This window comes from Nuphar pumila, chromosome 4 (genome assembly GCF_984573655.1).
Source record: "Nuphar pumila chromosome 4, dmNupPumi1.hap1.1, whole genome shotgun sequence".
Classification (NCBI taxonomy): Eukaryota; Viridiplantae; Streptophyta; class Magnoliopsida; order Nymphaeales; family Nymphaeaceae; genus Nuphar; species Nuphar pumila.
The window spans coordinates 136183214-136206922 of record NC_143252.1 but is presented as its reverse complement, the minus strand read 5'-3'; the positions used below and the strand labels follow the sequence as shown (position 1 = coordinate 136206922).

General features: G+C 38.6%; 1 protein-coding gene across 4 annotated transcripts in view; it reads right to left on the bottom strand.

Annotated features, from left to right (window-relative positions):
- The window catches only part of LOC149841204 (uncharacterized), a 63198-nt gene extending 40212 nt beyond the window's left edge, over nt 1-22986 (bottom strand). For 2 of the 4 annotated variants that reach the window (XM_090003676.1, XM_090003677.1), the window contains exons 1-5: nt 20831-22984; nt 18758-18843; nt 18248-18661; nt 17054-17320; nt 14022-14076 (exon numbers count right to left, since the gene is read on the bottom strand). In XM_090003676.1, coding sequence (XP_089859802.1) covers nt 14022-14076; nt 17054-17320; nt 18248-18661; nt 18758-18843; nt 20831-22511 — 2503 coding nt within the window. In that variant the 5' untranslated portion in view covers nt 22512-22984. Of the gene's footprint in view, nt 1-14021; nt 14077-17053; nt 17321-17587; nt 17675-18247; nt 18662-18757; nt 18844-20830 lie in introns of all 4 variants that reach the window. The other 2 variants (XM_090003675.1, XM_090003678.1) reach the window with 2 other exon arrangements.
- Between the last annotated feature and the right edge of the window lie 723 nt (nt 22987-23709).

Here is a 23709-nt window from a genome sequence, read left to right as displayed (position 1 = left end):
CTCTTCATGTGTATATAAAGGGGATCTCCCCCTCATTTGTTGTTAATGTTTTTCTAAGCATTCTCTCGTAATAAAGTTAATATTTTTGATGTAATTGTGTTTATGTTTTTTACTCTTTGAAGTCTTTTGTATGCACTTTGTGCTTGTGTAGTGCCTTAGTGCCTTTGTATTGTCCCTTGGTGGACTTGTATTGTGCTTGTGCATTTCATATTTGAATTTTCACATACTTTATTCAAAAAAGATGCTCCTGAATCCGAGAGCCAAGAGTTCATACCGGGAGGGGAAGAGATGGAGACTGTGACACCGGTGGTGGTGGATGGAGCTTTGAATAGCAGTTGAAGAGCCCCCACCAATTGAAACAAAAAGAGATATCCAATGGTTTTAGAACCATCAGCGAATCCACTCTTTGTCCTTCTTGAGAAGGAACCCAAACCACCCTCTTCTCATCCACCTTCTTCATCTTGGGGCAATAAGGTTTGATGTGCCCTGATTCTTTACAAAAATGGCAAATAATCATTTTCTTCTCATCACTATCTTGTTAGAATTTGTTGAAGTGAAGAGGTTTGTAGGCTTTAAAATTTGAACCGGGCCTAGATACGACCAACACAGTTTCCTTGGGTTCTTTTGGCTTCATTGAAGACTTCAGCCTTGTTTTCTCCGTACACACTTCCACCAAAATTTCATATAGTGAGATAGTCTCACGAGTCTCTTGTCTATATATAATAGCAATATGCAGTTTTCATATTTGGATCTCAACCCTTTCATAAATTGGAAGAATTGTTCTTGTTTAATGCGCTTCTTCCATTGCTTGGCATCATTAGGTGTATCCCATATGGGATTATGCCTAGCCATTTCATCCCACAATCTTTTTAATTTGTCACAGTATTTTCTCATAGATTTGATCACCTTGCTTGCATGAATGAATCTTATCTCTAAGTACAAACAAATAGGCAGCATCTTTTTTAGTATACATCTCCTTTAGAAATGTTCATGCTTCATCGGCCCTTTCAAAGCTCAAGATGTCATCATATGGATCTTGGTCTATGCTATTCATGAGCAATAAAAGGACCCCAGGCTTCAGGCTTTTCGATAATCGGACAGAGCCTTCACCTTTTTCACCATCTTTTAGAGCTTCCTCCACCCCGTTCACATTCTTGGAAAGAACAAGTTGGGGTTCCGGTGTAGAACCATCAACTAAGTGCCATAGTTCGTTTCCAACAAGGAATCTCTTCATCGTGGTGGCCCATCTATTGTAGTTTTTTCCATCGAAGTTGATAGGGATGATGGTGACAACCTCCTTCTCGATCATGGAGATGAAAAAAAATGAGGGAGAAGGATGAAGGATCCACGAACATGAGCACCACTATCACTTAAACCAGTTGGAGTTCCGGTGTAGAACCATCAACTAAGTGCCATAGTTCGCTTCCAACAAGGAATCTCTTCATCGTCATGGCCCATCTATTGTAGTTTTTTCCATCGAAGTTGATAGGGATGATGGTGACAACCTCCTTCTCGATCATGGAGATGAAAAAAAATGAGGGAGAAGGATGAAGGATCCACAAACATGAGCACCACTATCACTTGAAAAAGTAGATGCCAACAATTGCAAGAACAAGGTCCCAAGAGCTAATGGCTAAACAACACAATCCACAAAGGGAGAGCTCTCAAGAGGTACAAAGGCACACGCTCACAATATAAAAAATATATTTTACTAATATAAAATGCATAGCATAATGCATTGAAGAATTGGGACCTAATGTCCCATGTGTATACATGAGAGAGGAACAAGAGAGGCCTACTGGGCATTGGGAAGCTCCCAACGGCTAGATATTGTACACATTAACAATATAAAAATAATTATTTTATTAATATAAAATGCCTAGCATAATGCATTGAAGAACTGGGACCCTAATGTCCCATATATATACATGGGAGAGAGGAACAAGAGAGGCTTACTAGCCATTGGGGAGCTCCCAACAGTGACAATATCAAGCCGTTGGGAGCTCCCAATGGCTAGTTGGTCAAAAGACCATAATGCCCATGAACAAAATAAAAAAACAAAAAATACAAAATGACCTAGATACAATCTATAAATAAAATTACATATATTGTTAAAATGTAAAACTGTACATATATGTATATATAATAATATTATATTATATATATATATACATTTTTCATTTCTTTCTTTTCTGTAATTTTTTTCCTTTATTTTTTATTTTTTGTCTTTATGTCATCTAGTTCAGTTTGAACTAGAATGACTGTTGCTAGTCAAGTCCTGTCCAGACTTGACTAGCAATAGAGCTGTTGGACTGACACAGTCCAACAGCTCTATTAAGAGCTGTTGGACTGACACAGTCCAACAGCTCTAAATAGAGCTGTTGGACTGTGCCCAACAGCTCTATTGAGTCCTCTTTCAGCTGTGTATATAAAGGGGTGCAGCCCCTCTTGTATTTTACTCCAATGCTTCTTAAGCAATTGGTTTTTCATATCAATAAAGAATACATTTTTATTTTTATTTTGTTTCCAGTTATACCCTTTTTAAGGGTTATGCTTTAATGTCATTCTTGACACTTGCTCTTGTTAATCTAAGCTCGTGTTTCGAAGATCCCCATTTCATTTCATGGTATCAAAGCCGCGGAAGTACTAAATCTTGAGGAAAAACTGCCTCGGTTTCCGTGCCCGTTTGCAAAAGTGTTCGCCACTTGAAGAGAAGTGTTTTATCACTTCATTGGAGAAGATTTCACATCTTGTTGTATTGTTTTTTTTTCTTTCTTTTTCATTTTCCTTGTTTCTCTTCTATCCCTATTCTTTCTCTCCTTGTAATCGATGGATGACAATGATAAAGTCACCATCATGCCTATGAAACTAAGCGATACGAACTATGTAACATGGGCTTCAATCATGAAGCACCATATATGGGGAAAAGGCTTATGGGGGATTGTGGATGGTTCCGATTCGGAACCTAAGCTATCTCTTACTAAAAAAGAGGGAGATAAAGAGGTCCCTCTATCGGAAGAAGAGAAAATCAAGGTTATTGCCTCATACGAGAAGAAATGGAAAGAATGGAGAATATCTCATGCGAAGATAATGTCATGGCTTATCAATAGCGTTGACATTAAAAAATGCTCAAGTCTTGCCAAATTTGATCATGCCGATAAGGCATGGGAATACCTTAAGAATATGTATTCCCTTAAAGATATTGCACACGTGTGCAACCTCCAAGAAAAAGTTCGAATGATGACACAAGGAGACAAAACTATTCGTGAATATTACAATGGGTTGTCCGAACTTTGGAAAGAACTTTCCCTTTTAGAACCAAAGTGGCATTGTGCCGAAGACATCGAGCTTCGTCAGAAACAACTCGATGCCGAACATTTTTACCAGTTTATCACTGGATTAAGGCCGGAATTTGAAACCACTAAATCGGCCCTACTTCACCGGGGAAAAATTTCTTCTATTGTTGAAACTATTGAAGAGTTAACAATGGAAGAAAATCGTCTCCGGAAAGGTTCTTTAAAAATTGAAGATGATTCCGTTTTAGCCGTGTCTAGACCAGAGAATCATGTTCGATCATATAGGCCTCCTCACTTTAACCGACAAAATGGTGACTATGATAAGAAAAAAGTTATTTGTCATCACTGTCATGAACCGGGACACTACAGGCCACAATGTCCCAAACTTAAGGAGCTGAGAGAAAAAAGAGCTGCAATTGCTGGATCGGAGCCTAAAGATCAGGATGCACCAGTTTCCCTGGCCCAACTAATGGAGATTCTTCAGCCTCTCATCAAAGGTGTCTCTTCCTAATCTGAAGCTTCAACCGGCGCAGCAGCCTCATCTTTTTCTGATCTAGGTAAAATTTCTTGGCTTCTTGACTCTGGTGCATCTTTTCATATGACCCCAAATAATCAAAGTCTATCCAAATGTGTTAAAAATAAAACAAGTGTGTCAAAGGTCTTTACTGCTGATGGGACTTCTCTTGAAATAGAAGGAATAGGAAATTTTGAAAAAATTTATAAAACAAAAAATTTTTTTATTCCAGAAATTAGACATGTTCCCAAATTAAATTTAAATCTTTTATCTGTATCTCAAATTTCTGATTATGGGCGTAATATTTCTTTTTCTTCTCATGGTTGTTGGGTACAGGATCGCCAGTCAGGCAAGCTGATTGGGGAAGGCCATAGAGAAGGAGGACTCTATTACATGGATTTTTTGAAAATGCCAAAGAAAGCTTTTTGTTATAATATTCAAAAAATAGAGTTGGAACTGTGGCATAAGAGACTTGGTCACCCACATATAGCCAAAATCCAACATTTTCCAAATCTAGGGAAATTTTGTAATTCTGAATCATTTGATTGTAAAGATTGTATTCTCGGCAAAATGAAAAGATTACCATTTCAGAACAGAACCTTTTTCTCTTCAAGACCACTTGAATTAATACACTCGGATGTTTGGGGTCCTGCACCAGTAATTTCTAAAGGAGGATTTGTTTACTATGTTATTTTTGTCGATGATTTCTCCCGACATACATGGATGTACTTTCTCAAACATAAGTCTGAAGTATTTTCATACTTTCAAACTTTTCATAATATGGTTAAAAACAAGTTTCAAAATGATATTACTATTTTTCGCACAGATTCAGGGGGAGAGTTCTTATCCACAGATTTTCAAAATTATCTTAAATTGCATGGCATCACACATCAAAGATCTTGTCCTTATACACCTCAACAAAATGGACTGGCAGAACGAAAACGTCGCCATATTATAGAAACCACTAGGACTTTATTAATAGCAAATCAAGTCCCGAAAGACTTTTGGGCAGAAGCTGCCTTAACTGCCACATATCTCATTAATAGGATGCCATCTTCTTCGTTACAAAATATCACTCCCATTGAAAAACTTATGAACATTTCTCCAGACTACTCTAGACTAAGAATATTTGGGTGCAAATGTTTCATATTTACTGACAAAAATGATAAACTTTTCCCTCGTGCGATTCCCTGTGCCTTTTTAGGATATGCTGAAAACCAGAAAGGTTATAGATGTTTTGACTTCAAAAATAATAAACTATATGTCTAGAAATGTTTCCTTTCTTGAAAAGGAGAGCTTCTTTGATTTTAGAAAATTAAAAGACGTCACTGAGTACTCCTTTTTGCTAGATCTAACATCAACATCTAATGAATATGACCTTGACTGTAACTTTGATGATGATCAAAGAATTATTGATCTTAATGTTGAAAATGAAGAAGTTCATACAGATACTAGTATTCAATATTCCAGGCGACAAGAGTCTAATCCTCCATGTGCACTTGAGAAATATTCTAACATTCCAACTAGACAATCAACCCGAATCTCGAGGCCTCCAGAAAAGTTTGTATCATACGAGTCTTTCTCACCCACATATAGGGCAGTTATTGCATTAATTCACTCGTATGAAGAACCATCCACATATTTTCAAGCAAAAAATGATATCAAATGGATAGAAGCCATGAAAGCTGAATTAGATGCACTTGAAAAGGCTTCTACATGGAATATTCAAGATCTTCCTCCAGGGAAGAAAACTATAGGATGTCGATGGGTTTATAAAATTAAAACCAAGAGTGATGGTACTCTTGAAAGATATAAAGTCCGTTTAGTAGCCAAAGGTTATGCCCAAGAATATGGGATTGATTATGAAGAAACCTTTGCTCCGGTGGCTCGTATGACTACTGTCCGAACCTTAATTGCCTTAGCTTCTATCAAAAAATGGTCTATTTTTCAAATGGATGTCAAAAATGCTTTTTTAAATGGAAAGCTAGTTGAAGAAGTATATATGGAACCCCCTCCTGGTCTAAGTATTCCTAAGGGTAAAGTCCTTCGCTTAGAAAAAGCTCTTTATGGACTTAAACAAGCACCAAAAGCTTGGTATGATAGGTTTAGTCGTGTTATGATTGATATTGGTTTTCAATTCTGTTTAACTGACACTGCTTTGTTTATTAAGAATTCTGATGCAGGGATCATTGTGCTTCTTCTCTATGTGGATGATATGATCATCACCGGAAGCGATGAACAGGGAGTTGAAACAATCAAAACACTTCTTAAATCTCATTTTGAAATGACTGATTTGGGCTTGTTGAGATATTTTTTAGGCATTGAAGTTGCTTATTCTCCTAGAGGATATTTATTATCTCAGACTAAATTTGCTTTTGATATTGTTTTCAGGTCTGGTATTACTGATGATAAGAAAGTCGACACTCCAGAAGTTGTTAATGTTAAAATGAAGATTGATGATGGAGAACTTCTTGTAGACCCTACTCCTTACAGACAGCTTGTCGGGGCACTTTCCTATCTATCCATTACCAGACCAGATATAGCACATGTTGTTCATACAGCAAGTCAATTTCAACATGCTCCTACTTCTGTTCATATGGGAGCAGTCATGCGTATTATCAGATACATCAAGTCCTCTCTTTCACGAGGACTTTTCTTATCTTCCTCCTCTTCTCTTGATCTAATTGTATATACTGATGCTGATTGGGGAGGTGATCCCAATAACAGACACTCAACCACTGGCTTTTGTGTCTTTTTAGGGGAATCATTAATCTCGTGGAGGTGTAAAAAGCAGCAGAAGGTATCTCTCTCATCCACCGAAGCTGAATACAGAGCCATGGCAACCACGACCATGGAAGTAGTTTGGCTCCGACGACTGCTTGCTGACATGGGAGTTGAAGCAACAAAGGCTTCACAAATGTGTTGTGACAACAAAAGTGCGATCTACATTGCCAGTAACAGAACATTCCACGAACGCACCAAACACATCGAAATGGATTGTCACTACGTCAGAGAGGAATATCTACACGGGATAATTGATCTGCCATATGTCACTTCAGAATATCAGTTAGCAGACTTCTTTACAAAGCCTCTCGCTGCTCCCCGATTTCACTTTCTCTTAGACAAACTTTCGCTCATTGTACCGTAAGTTTGAGGGGGAGTGTTAAAATGTAAAACTGTATATATATGTATATATAATAATATTATATTATATATATATACATTTTTCATTTCTTTCTTTTCTGTAATTTTTTTCCTTTATTTTTTATTTTTTGTCTTTATGTCATCTAGTTCAGTTTGAACTAGAATGACTGTTGCTAGTCAAGTCCTGTCCAGACTTGACTAGCAATAGAGCTGTTGGACTGACACATTCCAACAGCTCTTAATAGAGTTGTTGGACTGACACATTCCAACAGCTCTAAATAGAGCTGTTGGACTGTGCCCAACAGCTCTATTGAGTCCTCTTTCAGCTGTGTATATAAAGGGGTGCAGCCCCTCTTGTATTTTACTCCAATGCTTCTTAAGCAATTGGTTTTTCATATCAATAAAGAATACATTTTTATTTTTATTTTGTTTCCAGTTATACCCTTTTTAAGGGTTATGCTTTAGTGTCATTCTTGACACTTGCTCTTGTTAATCTAAGCTCGTGTTTCGAAGATCCCCATTTCATTTCATATATATGTATTGATATACATATATGTGTATACATATTTATATATAAAAAACAAAAAAAAATACAAAATGACCTAGATACAATCTATAAATAAAATTACATATATAATACATATAATATGTATTCATATACATGCACATACAACTCTTAACAAAATGCACGTCGTAAAAAATGATAAAGGTCACAAATAAAGCATGCATATATGCATAAGATTGTTGAGAATAGGTGGTTTTAAGTTTAAGTCTTCTTAGATTAGAGGTTATTTGAAATTTTAATTTAATGATGGACTTAGATGTAATTTATTCTTTTTGGCCTCTCTTTATTTAACATGGAGACTAGCCCTAATAACATCTTAACGAGTTTCTTATTGTGCAGCCGACTCTCTCTCTTTCTCTCTCTCTCTCTACCCAGGTGACTGCGCATCACATCTTCCTTCTACATGGTATCAGAGCCTTCGATCTCGGGAGTGTAATCAATAGGGATTGATCTTCACCGACGAAAAAAAAACTTATATTGAAATCAGGTTTGTTGTTCTTTCTGTCGTGGAAGATCTGATAACAAATCTGGGATTTGACCCAGATCTGTCATCAGATCTAAGGGAGCAGATGTGGAGCCGTAACCCTTGAGCTCCTCAGTTTGGAGTATTTTTTTTTTCTGCCGTGATCTCCTGCCGTGATTTTTTTTTCGTGATTTCCTGTCGTGATTTCCTGTTGTTTGGGAGCAGCAGAAATTTTAATTTCCTGTGTTGTTGCGTGTGATCGAGATTCATTTCATGTGTTGTTGCGTGTGATCGAGATATGACTGATTTGTTTAACCGTGCCCTGAAGACCTGATATTCTTACTGGTTGTCGAGCCTTATATGTTTGGAGAGCAGCAGTTGTCGTGATTCATTTTCTGCGTTTGCATATTATCGTTGGTCGTGATTTGTTTGGGAGCAGCAATGGTCGTGATTCCCTGGATTTTAGTTGGTTGTTTTATTTCAGAATATGGATTTCAGCAGTCGTGATTTCCTGCTGTGTCGTGGTTTTTTTTAACATGCGTGTTGTGGAAGAAGCATGTTAGTTTCAGTTATCCTTCTGTCGTGGAAACAACAAGCGTGATTCCCTGCTATGTTGGAAAATTTCCCTGTTTGTGGGCTGCTGTTTTTTTTCTGTCATGGAAACAGCAGGTGTGATTCCCTGCTGTGTTGGAAAATTCTTCCTGTTTGTGGGCTGATGTTCTTTACTGGTGGTCATATTGCCTGACGCGTGATTAAAACACTTGTTGTTCAAGTGAGGTAATCTGATTTTTTTTGCTGAAATTGAATTACATCTTCAGTATGGCTGAAACTTCGAAATGTGATTCCAAAATTCAACATATTGGGGAGTATAAGGCTTTTGCCAATCCCTTCTCGTACGGCTCTTCTGTAAGGTTGAATGAAACCAACTATGCCAGGTGGTCCAGAACTTTTATGATGTTGGTATCTGGACATCGTCGAAAACATATTTTGTTGGAAGACAAACCCACCGAAAAATTGGAAAAATATGTTACTTGGGATGAAGATAATGACATAGTTATGTCATGGGTCATGAATAGTGTCGAACCCCATATTGCAGATGGATTAATTTACTATAATACAGCCAAACTGATGTGGGACAATCTTCGAGATACGTACTCACAAGAGACTAATGTGAGTCGTATCCTGCAAGTCGAACAGGAGATATATAATTTGCAGCAGGGAGATCAGACCATGGCCCAGTACTAGTACTATGCCTCTGTCAAAACTGTGTTTGAAAGACTTAATGCTCACAGACCTCTTTGTTGCTCGAAGCAAAAGGATCATCAAGAACAAACCATGGTTGCTCGCTTTCTTACAGGTCTCTCTTCAGAATTTTCTGTTGCAAAAGTCCAAATGTTGACTGGATCAGATGTACCTACTCTTGCTGATGCATACAATCGTCTGAGTAGACTTGCGATCTCTCTTCCACAATCTCAGCCTGTGACTCAGTTATCTGTTCTTGTTGTCTCATCTAGTTATGGGCGTGAAAATATTCAGAATATCAGAGGACGAGGTTGTGGACGTGGTATGGGAGGCAGAGGAAAGCTTCAATGTACATTATGTGGAAAATCTGGACATTTAGAAGATCGTTGCTGGGATAAGCATGGGCGGTCAACCTCTTCTTCATCAAAGTCATATGCTCCTAAAGCAAATGTTACTACTATCGAGGCAACAAATGTATAGGATAATATCTCTGCAAGTGACCGTAGTATCACCCTCAGTCGTGCTGAATATGATGAGTTGATAGCTCTTCGTCCTTTGAGTTTTACTCCTCCTGCAGCTGGTGTTGCCTACTCAACAGGAAATCATCTTCATCCGACTGACAGTAAGTGGATTATTGACTCTGGTGCATCCAGACACTTGTGTGGAAATTCACTTGTTTTTTCAAATCTAACGGATATTATTGTTCATCGAGGAGTCTCATTAGCCGATGAGAGTTCCTCCCCGGTTGTTGGTCAGGGAAATATTTTTATATCCTCCTCCTTACAGTTGAAAAATGTTCTTCATGCTCCAAACTTTCCTCAAAGTTTACTCTCTGTTAGTTGTCTTACAAAAGAACAAAATTGTAGAGTAATATTTGATCCGATGGGTTGTCATTTTCAGGATTTGCTGACGGGGAAGAAGATTGGTGGAGGCTATGAAGCAAATGGAGTCTACTACCTACATTATCCAGTGGGTAATGTTCATGCTGCAGTGGAACACTCATTCAGTCCTGTTCAGTGGCATCGTCGTCTTGGTCATTCTTCATTGTCAAAGCTTCGTTCGGTCTTTCCTCAAATTCCTTCCACTACATCATTTCAGTGTGAAGCATGTCAGTTGCGCAAGCATCATCGAAGTTCGTTCCCTTCGAGTCAGAGTCAGTCTAGTAATAAAGTTTGTGGACTTCTTCATGCAGATGTATGGGATCCTAGTAAGATTCCTACTAGGACTCAGTGTCGATACTATCTTGTTATTGTTCATGATTTCTCTAAGTTGTCATGGGTGTTTTTAATAAAAGAACAATCTGAAGTTCCAAGTATTATCAAATCCTTAATTCTTGAAATAAAAACTCAATTTGAATCTATTGTCAAGATTGTTCGCACTGATAATGCTCGAGTTTAAATCAAAAGGTCTGTTACAATTTTACCAAGATCATGGCATTCAACCCCAAACTTCATGTGCCTATTCATCTCAACAAAATGGGGTGGCTGAGCGAAAACATCGGCACCTACTTGATGTTGCCCGGACCATTATGATTCAATCTAATGTTCCTGCGTTATACTGGGGTGATGCGATTACCACTGCTTGCTATCTGATCAACCGCATACCTTCGTCTTCTGTGGGTGATCAAATTCCATTACATATCCTAAAACCTAATGCCCCACTCTTTTCTTTCTCACCAAAAATATTTGGATGTGTTTGTTTTGTACACAAACTTGGCCCTCACCGTGATAAATTAGTTGCTCAAGCTACAAAATGCATATTTATAGGTTATCCAAAAAATCAAAAGGGATATCGATGTTATGATCCTATTTCTCGCCAAGAGTATGTCAGTGCAGATGTATCTTTCTTGGAATCCACTCCATATTACTCTAGTACCGGTTCCCCGCTGCAGGTTGATCCAGCTGAGTCTTTTCCATTACCTATACCTCCTTTTCCTTTGGAATTTGTGCCCTCATTACCGAACCAAACTTCATCCTCTTCCAGATTTAATAATCCTCCATTGGTATATGTGCGTAGAGCTCCACCTCCGCAAGTGCCTTCATCTTCTTCTTCCCCTGAGGTAAGTTCTACTGACAATAGTGATCTTTATGATGATGATAACAGGCCTATTGCTCTACGCAAGGGGACACAACAATGTACATTATATCCCATATCTCATTTTGTCTCCGATGTCAGAGTTGGAAATCAGATGAAAACTTTTATTTCAGCCTTATCTGCTGAAACTCTGGAGATAGTGGCCTATTCTGATGCTGACTATGCAGGATCTGTAGTGGATAGAAAATCTACCACAGGATTCTGTGTGTTTCTGAGAGACAACTTGATTTCTTGGAGAAGTAAGAAACAAAATGTGGTTTCTAGGTCGAGTGCAGAATCAGAATATCGGGCTATGGCCCAAACAGCTGCTGAATTGATGTGGGTTCGTACTGTTTTTCATGATCTTCAGGTGAAGGTTTCCTCTCCTATGACCATGATGTGTGATAACAAGGCTGCAACATATATAGCGAACAATCTTGTCTTTCATGAGAGAACAAAGCACATTGAGGTTGATTGCCACTATGTAAGAGATATGGTTCAAGCTGGTCAAATCACTACAAAATATCTAAAGTCGGAAGACCAAGTTACATATATGTTTACAAAGCCTCTTGCTAGACCAAATTTCTCAAAATGTTGTGACAAGCAGAGCATGATTGATATCTATGCTCCAGCTTGAGGGGGAGTGTTGAGAATAGGTGGTTTTAAGTTTAAGTCTTCTTAGATTAGAGGTTATTTGAAATTTTAATTTAATGATGGACTTGGATGTAATTTATTCTTTTTGGCCTCTCTCTATTTAACATAGAGAGTAGCCCTAATAACATCTTAACGAGTTTCTTATTGTGTAGCCGACTCTCTCTCTCTCTCTCTCTCTCTCTCTCTCTCTCTCTCTCTCTCTCTCTCTCTCTCTCTCTCTCTCTCTCTCTCTCTCTACCCAGGTGACTGCGCATCACATCTTCCTTCTACAAAGATAATAATAAAATGCTATGTCACATGGGTGCGGGTGCAGCACTTTAAAAAACTTGGGTAGGGGGTGCGACAAATATATATATATATAATGGGTGTGGGTGCGGGTGCAGGTGCGGAGGTGTGGCACTTTAAAAAATCTTGGGTGTGGGGGTGCAGCAAATATATATATATATATATATATATATATATATATATATATATATATATATATATATATATATATATATATATATATAATTTTTAAGTTTTAACAGTTAACAACATTAACACTAATGAATGTTCATCTTGGGCATGACCGAGTCGAGCTAGGTCAATTCGGGTTGGGTTAGGTCTACCCAACCCCACTTTCATTCCTACACTCCAGCAGCGTAAAACATAAATGAACATGATATTTTACCGGTCAAAGCAATTAACTTTTCTAATGCATTTATTGATTACTTATAGAGAGAGAGAGAGAGAGTAATTAACCACCTTGAAACTTTTTTTTGTTAGATAGTACAAGCCCTCCTCCCCTCACTGACTGCACATTGGTTGGCCTCCAGTTGGTAAAACCCTTGAGGTCCCCTCTGCCCACCTGAGGAGTACCACCTTTGAACTTTAAAGTGATTCTACCCGACTACCATAAGACCCTGTTTAGAAACTGTAGTTGGGATGGGTGTTTATTAAGTTTACGTATTTGAAGAAGTGGCAGCTGCTAAATTCATGATTTAGCCTAAATACAAAAGAGAAAGGGCTTCACTTCTCATCCCAAATGCATAAACGCCAATCCCAGCACCGAGATTCCAAACAGGCCGTAAATTCCATTGGTGGTGGCCACCTCCAAGGTATATAGCCATAGCATTTCTCATCATGAATTTATCCTAGAAATTGGAGTCCCGTGGAATGGGAACTGAGCAGACCGTTCCTTTGCTAGCCTCTAAGAAGTTTCTTCCCAAGATAAAAGTAACTAAAAATCATGTAGAATTAATTCTTCTTTCATTTTCCATGAAACCCCTTTAAGTAACCATTAGTGGTAACGTCCTTATTTTTTCCATAATGACGAGGAACATGTGTCGGCTAGTATTTACCAACCAAACACAAGTTACAAGAAGCAAACAAATACTCTATCAAGCAGCCATTTCTTTTTTTTTGTCCAAAAAATGGACACAAATGACCCTGGGTGCGTTGACCGCACCCAAGGTCCGGTTGACCGCACCGGGCGCCGCACCCACACCCGCATCGCGTCGACGCAGGTGCGGCACCCGGTTGGCCGAATCCCTGTGACTTAGATAAAATGTTTTGGAGGAAATTTCTGTCTATTAAAGTGCCAAAAAATACACTGAATTCAACAGGAAATGAAATGTCTTTGGCAAGTTCAACCTAATAAAGTCAAACAATAAAAAACAAACATGAACATGCATGACAGCTTTAGCTTGCGGGCATGGCAGGAGAATCACCAACAGAATGACAAATGAAACAAAGACAAATCATTAATCATATAGGTCCATAAATAGAATGTTTTGTGATAAATCTAAGAATACAAAAAGTCATCCAACCATGATATAATACAACCACCTTAGTGAACGCACAAGAGGGAACACCTGCCCTAATTAAAGGTGGAAAAAGGAAGAATAAGAAAGAAAGAGTAAAGAGAGAGAGTAAAATCACTTCCTCTGCTTCTACAACATATCCAAATTCACCTAGTTAACATGTTGCACAATGAATTTTCACAATAAAAATAGAAGGCCCTTGCATCCACATGAAAAATAAACAAACACAATCCTTAGTCTTAAATTCTGTCAATTAATTAATACATACCTTCATATTCAACAACTGAATCCGGATTCCCAGATAATGATGATACATGGCCCATCTGTCAAGACGAAAAAAGTTATAGGTCTGGTTGGTGCCAAAATAAAGTAGAAAATCATAGGATTAGCATATATTATGTGGATGCTATGTTGGTTTGGTAAATCTTAGACAACAATCCAAGAAAACCTCAACAGAAAAAACCAAGCAAGAAAAACACATAATAACACACAATACGCGCATTCTACATCAAGCGGATGTTCAAGCATCTTAGCTGGAAAAAGACCAACAAAGGACTGTTAAGTCATGCCCTCGACAATATCATAAGGCTACTAGATATGTATTGATATGAAATTAATGGAATAACATACCAAGCCCAACCATACATATTGCTCTCTTTTTTCAGAAAGGAAAGTCTATATTGGGAAAATTGAACAAAGATTTGCCGTTAGGTCATCTAGAGCTAGGAATTCTGCTGATTGGAAGAGGACAAGAACAGACTTTTCTCTCAACCTGAAACCCTCCAGAAGTAGGAATTTAGTCTGTTGGAAGAGCTACAACAAAAGAGTTTTCTCTCAGTACCATACTTAGTCTCTTTAAAATAACATTCCAATCATTCTTAGTGAGAAAGGAGGAAAAACTTGGACTGTTAGGGAACACTAGAATCATATAATTGTTTCTCCAAATCATTACACAAAGACAAAAGGATAAAGAAATAACTTGAAAATGGAGATACTATGTTGTTTGTTCATCAGTGGAACAACTCACTTGAAAGCAAAACCTCAAACCTCAACAAAGAAGTGAAGCACATCCAACATATGTGTGCATGCCATGATAACCTTGATGGGTCCCATGAATGCTATGTAGAAAATGGTGACAACACCACACTAGTTAGCTGAGAAGGGGGGGAGAGTGGGGTATCTATGTATATATTCATTCATACATACATACATATATATATATATGTGTGTGTGTAGAGAGAGAGAGAGAGAACCTTTACTTCGGATTCGCATGAAGGGTTCCCATGCAGCTTAGCTAATAGAGCCAAGGGAGACAATGACAAGCAGACCATTGTGACAAAAGTTTAAAACGCCAATTCATCATCTAGATTTTTCTCGTGAAATTTTGAAAAGTTTTGTATATCTAGCATTTTTTTTTGAAAAATATTGGTTAAAAGTAAAATAAGTTTAAATTTAAAAAATATGGGGCAAAATAGAAATTTTAGAAAATAACTCGCGTTCTAGGTCTTTGTTCAAAATTCAAACATAAATAGATTTTGGGAAACTGTTTTATATTCTTAATGGCCAACACATTAAAAGCTTTTAATTTTCAAGATAAATTTAAGAAACTGGTTTCCATTCTCAACACTTTCCAAATGTTTTTTTACAGGAAATAAAGCATTCATTCATCAACACTTTCCAAAGTTGGATGTTTTGAAAACATGTGCTACACTTTACTAGTATTGCATTTCAAAATAATTTAAAGCAGTTAATTATCTCTGTAATTTGCTAAATCTCGTGATGAAAACATAAATTATTGTGATAAAAAAAGTGACATTTATTATTTAACAAAAACACCGCAATATTTTCTAAATATCGAGGTATTTTAAAGTTTAAAATGGTGAGCTATTATATCATGTTTTTTTAGTGATATTTTCTAAATATTGCCGGTATTTGTCACATTGATGCAAACATGAGAGATGTTAACTTTTAAGTGGCTCCACATTATGTGGCACAAATACATGTAACAAAAAGCCCCCTACCCGCGAAAATATTTTGTTTTATGATGTTGGCTACCCACTTTTGGTCTTGTTCATATGGAAGTTCCTCCTTTGTTCACTGCTTTCAAGTTACCCCATTGTCCTCTAATTGACAGCTTGTGATATTAAACTATAGGAAATCTACTTCAATTAAATGAAGTGTGCCACTTGCTCATCTCAACTTTAAGAGGGGTAAAAAATGAAAGGACATGTAAAAGTTGTAATCTTGAAATCCCTACCCTTGACTTCATAGCACATGCTATTTTGTCCTACTGGACATAAAATTTCATGGGAGGATGTATGGGAGATTTCCAACACCACCATCACCACCCGAAAAAAAAAAGGACTTGAACTCCTTCCAAACAACAAGAATGAATGCAAAAGCAAATCCCCGAAATAAATTTCCATTTTCTCCTGGATCATGTACAATAGCAAGATGGAGAAAAGAATCTAAAGCATCCAGTGCCAAAAAGACTGAACTTTCTAAAGAGTTGATCCATACTCTCCCATATTCAACTTCACAAAGTACTAAGAATCCTAAGTCTTTGCATATGCTCTCCACATTGCTTACCGAAGTACATGCTCTACACAAAAGTCTTCACTATCGGTGAAGGCCAAAAATCCCAAAAATCTTCTCAAGAAAGATTCCTCACTAAGGATCTAAAGGACAAAACAAAAATAAAAAACAAAAAAAGTTACATCATATTTCCCCCACCCCCCATAGAAGAAAGATTGGTTCTTAAAACTCTAAGCACTACTGCCATATAATTTCATGCAAAAAGTGTAAGAGTTTGGAAAGTGAATAAGACCAGGAACAAATGAAAAGACAATGCTATATTCTCAATAAATCATGTACATACTAACATAAAATATTAGCAAGGTGCAGTATGAACAATAATCACAGAACAGTAAAACCATTTGCCAAAGTATTTTTCTGCTTTAAATAAGTGGGTAAAATTCCATTACATACCACAAATTAAGAATGAGATTTAACATTAAATAGAAATAAAAACACAATATAGAGCAGTAAGCCCTCTGTTTCAAAAGAGTACAGGGCAATCCGCTTCATGAGAAAGTAACAATAGCACAATTAAGCATGATCTAACATGGGATAAAAGTTGAACAAGAAAACTAGTACACAGAACATCAAGTATGATGAAAAAAAACAATCTCAGCACCTCCAGTAATACAATTCTATGTACCAATTGCTCCTTCATAAGATATACAAATTTACAGTTAAACTGACATGCATATACACAAGAAAAGTTAAACTGACATTTACCTCTTCCATGACTTCCAGCTCCATAAAGTTATGGCATTCTTGATCCACACAACAAGATTTATCAACATCTCCATCACATTCAATGCTTAGCATTGTCTCTTCAGCATCTTTGTCACCTAATTTTCCATAGTTTACCTTATGCATGTCTGTTTCCAAAGGTGAGCTACCTGCCCCACTATCCCTCAAAAACCATTTTCCACTTTTCTTTCTTCTCCTGGGCCGTAAGGACGAAATAGGGAGTTCATCTATGTCATCAGAATCTGCTGCCTTCCAGGAAAGAAAAGCAATGTGAAAAGAAACACAAGATGTTAATGCTTTACTTAATAGGAAAGGCATACAACTGTGTTCCAGGTTGCCAAGAGAAGAAAAATACAGCCCTATTATCAGACAAAACTAGAACCACTCATCTTTTCCAAAATTACAGAAGAGCATTACACAAATGTAAGAAAAGTTAAAAATCATGGTCTCCACAGAGTATGCTTTGATAGATATAAAAGAAATATGTTACTCATAATAGTTTTGAGTGACACTCACTTTGAGCAGAACTGATATAATGCTTTTTGACATTTGGCACCTCACATTCCAAATTTCAACCAGGCAAAAAGCACTGCACATATAACGCTAAAATACACCCCTAAACAATATAGCAAAAAGAAAGAAACACCAACAAAACTTATTAAATCATTCAAAATAATATAAAAATAAAGTTATTTCTAGAACAGAGAGAAGACAGGAAGCGGAAATACCTAAATTCATGTGGGCATGCATAAGCATAACCCACTAAACATTGATTTACTGAATGCAATGGGTAAAAAGGGTCTATGGCATCTGAATACTTCAGAACAAGTTTCATTTTTTAGTGGGTTGTTCATTGGAATATTGATCCAAAACAAAACATTAGAAATGATACATACTGCAAAATTGCACTATCAAAATGAACACTAAAAAATATTAGCTAACAGAGTTTTCAATAATTCATGACCTTGGCCAGTTGCATAATGCAGCCAAATTTTTGACCAACCAAACCAGATGAATATCAATTGAATCCAATCCACATGTAGTAAGCAGCCACTGGATCAGGCTGAAAGAAATGTTTTAAGAGAACCCCATTTTCCATTATGTTTTTAAATGTATGAGGACTTAAATGTGCTATAGCAATCTTTAAGGAGACTAGCATTTTCAGGTTTCAGTTACCTCTTTTGATGTCATAATGCAAGCAGGGCTGTCCAGTCTTCCAGTATCAACACAACCATCTCTTTCAACACTTCCAGATGCCGCCCTAATAATATTGGATGAAGAAGCACTACAATGTTGTGTAGTCATAACATCCGAGTCCATAACTAGCTCAGTTTTGCCATCTAACAACCGTTCTCTAGCTACCTTCTCTGAACTCTCATTAATTACTTTTTCCAATCGACATCCTTTTACTTTTGCCTTCTTTATTCTAATTTCATTCTTGGATTTACAAGGCCCATTTGCAGATGGCAAGCTGGAGAAGAGCTTAGCCACTGATGGGTCTTCTTTAGTGCCATGCATATAGGGTCCTGACTGTGGAGATCCAAATTCCTGAACAGGAGAGTGTCTTGAACAAAAAGCCAGCAACTTAACCTGCAAAGATCATCAAGTTAAACTTGCATGATGGAATGTCTCTCTACATTGACACATATAAGTTCACAAGATCCATATACAAAGGATGTCTCTTACATCATCGGAGCCAATCTTCCGCCGTATCTCCATTCCTTGTTTTGCTTCACGAGCACATAAAGGATGAAAAGATGCTCTGCACGAAGCTGTGATGTTGTGAAACGGATTAAATAAGAGGAACATAATAAGGTATAAAATCATATTAGACAGTAATATGTGCTCCATGACATTAGCATGTATACCATAACCAAGAATGTGTCAGATATTAAGCATCTAAAAAGCCTATCAGGTGCCTCAAACATCAGCGCAAGCATTCCTTTTATAACGCAGTACATAAATTCCACCATATTCTGTTCTTTAATGCAAGCAACTACATGTTTTCAGTTGCCACTGCACTCATTTATGGAAGCCATTTTAAAGCTGATGTGCAGACAAATTCTTTGATTGGCAATTGAATTTTGGAAAAGCCTAGCTTCCAGCTTCCAAAGTATTTTTCCAAGAAACAAACTTCCAAAGATAGGTAGAAGCCTCTAGTAACTACACTTGGTGACAAGAAATCGCCCCCCAACATTGCAATAGGAAACCCTAAATCTCATCTATGTTTGAGAAAAGCTAAATTCTCTCACCAAAGTAAATTTCTTGTTTTCTACTTCAAAAAAAAGATCTCTTTTTAGTTTTTCATACAATTTATTTATAATAGAAATCAAATTTAGAAAATAAGAATTAACAGTCATATATACATAAATAGGGTGTTTCTAATGTCAAAACTTTTATATTAATGTTAGCAATGTTCAATTGATTGAAATGACTTCTCAGAAAAAACTTATTTAAATGACAAAAACGCCTTTAAAAACAATAGCATTCTTGAAAAAACACTTATATTCAGGAGCCAAAAAACTCACTTTCACTTTTCCTATTCAAATTATAAAGTACACATTATCACTTTTTAAAAAATATGTTTGGCTTTTTGTTTGTCTACAAAACAAAAATACTCACTTTACACCAAAAAGTAACCACATAGTTTTAGAAATGAATTTCATCACTGTTAAGGGTGTTTTGGTCATTTCAATCAGTTGAACAATGCTAGCATTAATATAAAAAGGTTTAACTATATATATATGGGCCAGATTTGGTCATGTCACCATGACCTACAAGCCCCTTTTTTCCTTTTTTTCCTTTTTTTTCCTTTTTTTCTGCTGTTTTTCATAAAAACAACCTTATAAATGTTATTTACATGTTTCACTTAGTGGGGATTGGCTTTTGAATCGTTAGACTACGACACGTAAGTAGGATTTTACAAGGCTTCAAAACTTGACGGCCTACAATGTTGATACTTACTCAGGTCATAAAATCATGTTTTTTATCAAAAAAACATGATCCAAAAGCCAGTTCCCACTGTTTTGAACATGCTGGGTCCATCCATGAGGCCAGTTTGGATCAAAACAACTTGTACATACAAGATCCAAACTTATTTGTACGTAATGACACCATTACCAATCCATTATATATGAGTGTGTGTGTGTGTGAGTGAGTGGTTCCTCCTACCCGGGTGGGAGAGAACAGATGGTTTTGATTTCTAAATTTTTTTAATTTTTTGGTTCTTTTTTTCTAATCTGACCTTCCGGATGTGATCTACATGGTTTGTTTAGTAGGAATTGACGTTAGGATCATTTGACATGTGAACATGCTTTTATAAGGTTTAAAAAATCAATGACGCAAAAATTTCATAAATTTCAAAGCTCATAAAATCATATTTTTTTATCAGAAAAAACATGATCCAACAGTCTTTTCCTAGCAAATAAAACATGTTGAACACTTCTATGAGGACTGATTTGTAAAATATGACTTAGAACATTGAAAATCAGCACTGTCCATACCCTATGGACGGTAAGAGGATCCAATTTCTCTCACATATATATAGACACACGTGTGTGAACATTATCAGTGCATGTGTACATAGGCTTTTTGTGTAACCAGTTCAAGCATTTCAAAATCATGTCATAAATAAATCGAAAATACAGCAAGTAACAAAGGAAAGTTCGTGGCCTAAGATGCTAGCATCAACCTAGCAGGAAAACTAGAATTACCAACTAGAAAGTTTTTGTGTAACCAGTTAAAGCATTTCACGCATACCGTTACTGCAGAGGATGCATGCACCATACTTAACCTTGCACAAAGCACAAGGTAATTTCTTGTAGTTCTCCTTTATCCTCTCAATATTCACGATTGGCTCCAGGGTCTGAGCATCCTCGGCGTGCACCTCAGGCATCCACAAACAGCAGAACAAGTGGGAAAACCTTAACCCACACTTCTCACGATCTTCACCAGCCATGGCAATGGGTTTCAAAGCCCCTCCGCTGTTTGGACAAAGAACACAAGGCCTATTCAAAGAATCTGCACCATCTTCAGCCGAGAGCTTGCCACTGGTTTTAAGCCTATAGCCTTGCTTCCTGCGCAAGCTCACTACATACGAACACCAAGAACACAACCACCGTCCTGCCGGAACTTCACTCACTCCATAGCATCTTTGATGCACTACAAGGTGGCAAGAAGCGCATGACAGAATCCGATTAGTTTCTTCGCCAGTGCTCGTACAGCAGACATGACAACGAGTACAAGTATCATCCCCCCACTTCGGGTGTGAAACCACCAACTTCTCCACTTCGGGATCACTCTCTGAAAGATTCCTCTTCTTGATACTACGCTTCGGTGGAATTACCTTGCTCCTCGAGCTCACTAGCTGCCCAATATCACTCGACTGCAGCAACCTCACTTGGCAGACAGAACCAGAGCTCATGCCACCAACTTCAGAGTCTTCAGCACCAGTAGGAGTGGCAGAATCCATTCGAGGGGACATAGAGCGAGTCTGAACCTGCCGGCGACCAAGTACACTGACCTGGTCGCCCCTGAGATTCCTCTTGCTTGTCCTTCCTCCCCTTCCTTTCCTTGTTTTTGACACTGGCTCCTCTTTAACTTCCACGCTGAGAGCGCCCTCGCCCTCACCGTCGCACTGTGCATCAGCATTGCCATTCTCTAACACTCTCACTGGAACTGGTGTATCAATTTCCATAGGATAGTGGTCCTTCTCCTCTTCACAGCTTGTTCCTTGCACGTTCGAATTCGGAATCTGTGTCTTCGTTTTCTCTTCTACATCAGCAACAACTGGAACAACCGGCACCGAACTGCCTGCGGCTGGAACGGACTTCTCCTCCTCCCCGCCAGAACAACCCGCAGCTGGAACGGACTTCTCCTCCTCCCTGCCAGAACCGCCAGCAGCTGGAACGGGCTTCTCCTCCTCCCCGCCAGCACCACTCACAACACCTTGAACAGAATTGCCCGTGTTGCCCTCTCGATCAAATTCTGGCGGATTTCCGCCAATGACAGACGAAGGGTTCAGAAGGCAAGGATCCACGGGGCCGTCCCCGAACAAGAAATCGATCCTGGACAAAGGCGCGAGCGTCTCGACGTCCCCGAACGTAACTGGCCGGAAATACTCCTCCGTCCTCGCCCAAATGCTCTTCTCTGACCTGAACGGGACGTGAGAGCCCTCTCCGGTGTCGGCCTTGTGGTGCGACCTCCGGTGCTTCCGCCGGCTGTTCTCCCCAGCGAATCTCGACAAGAAGGCCGAGAGCCGTACGGGCAGCGACGGGATCCTAGCGGCCTCCTCCGGCGTCTCGAACGGCGACCGCTCGCAGAGTGCCTTCCGCGCTTGAGCGTACAAATCCATCGCCGCGGCGGAGCGGCACGACTTCTCCGCCGCCGCACCTCCTCCGGCGCCCCGAGGCATCGCCTCCTCCCGATGGCATCCGCTCATCCCCTGCACCCGCCACAAGCCACCACCACCATCCCCACCCCCACCCAGTCCGTCCTCCAAACCCTAACCCTAGTTTTCCCTTGCCTCTCCGAGTTCCCAACGAAGCAGACGACAACGAAACGCCGGCGAAGGTGCCTCGTTGAAACGGCGACGAGATGGGAGACGAAAGCGTCACCGGCGCCGGACGGAAATTTCTAGGGTTTCGTTTTTCCTCCCTTTTTCCCCCCTCTCCCTCTCTTTTTCTCTCTATGCGAGGGCGTCACGATGGGTAGCGCGGTGCGCGTTTGGCATATCGCGATATCTGCAGGTCGGTGGTCGAGAAAAGAGGGATTCCTCGGCTATAAAATCGCGGAAAATGTTGCGATTACAGAAGTTCAAAGGCGAGCTAGGATTTTTAAAGTTCAGGTTTTGCGTGTAGAGTGGAGAGAGAGAGAGAGATGCGAATGCGACGTGACGTTGAGGTTTCTTGCGGCACTTTCTCGAGTTGCACCAAAACGGGCGTTAAAGGCGGCAATCGGGTCGGGTTGGCTGGTTGGTGGGTCGGGTTAACGGGTTGGTGGGTCAAAATACCTCAACACGAACATGACCCGTTTATTAAACGGGTCAAATGTGGCAAACACAAACACGACCCATTTATTAAACGGGTAACCTGACATGACACGGTTAACCTCTGTTTAATAAACGGGTCAGGTCGACACGATACGACAAGCCATTTATTAAACCGGTCGACACGATAACCCCAATAACACAATTAAAAACACATAAAAAAAATACATATCATACTTTTTTCTACCAAATCTCAATATGAAATTATACTGCCAACATTAACATAAAACATCAATATAAAACTTAAGGTAAAGCCATAAACATAAAGACAACATCAACATAATTGTCTTACAAGTTACAACCATACTACAAACATATGCACCAAATTGTCTTACACTCATCAAGATAAACATAAATAACTAAACTTTTCTCGTAAATGACCCGCCCGCCTAACTCGTTTAATAAACAGGTTAAACATGTTGGCATACCCTTAACACGAACACAACCCGTTTAATAAATAGGTTAGGCGGGTCAATCCATTTACGACACAAACCCCTTTAAGCTAAACCCTAACCTGACTAAGAAGCGGGTTGGCGGGTCAGGTCAGATTTTGCCACCCCTAGCATTAATTGTGTTTGACTTATTGAGAGTT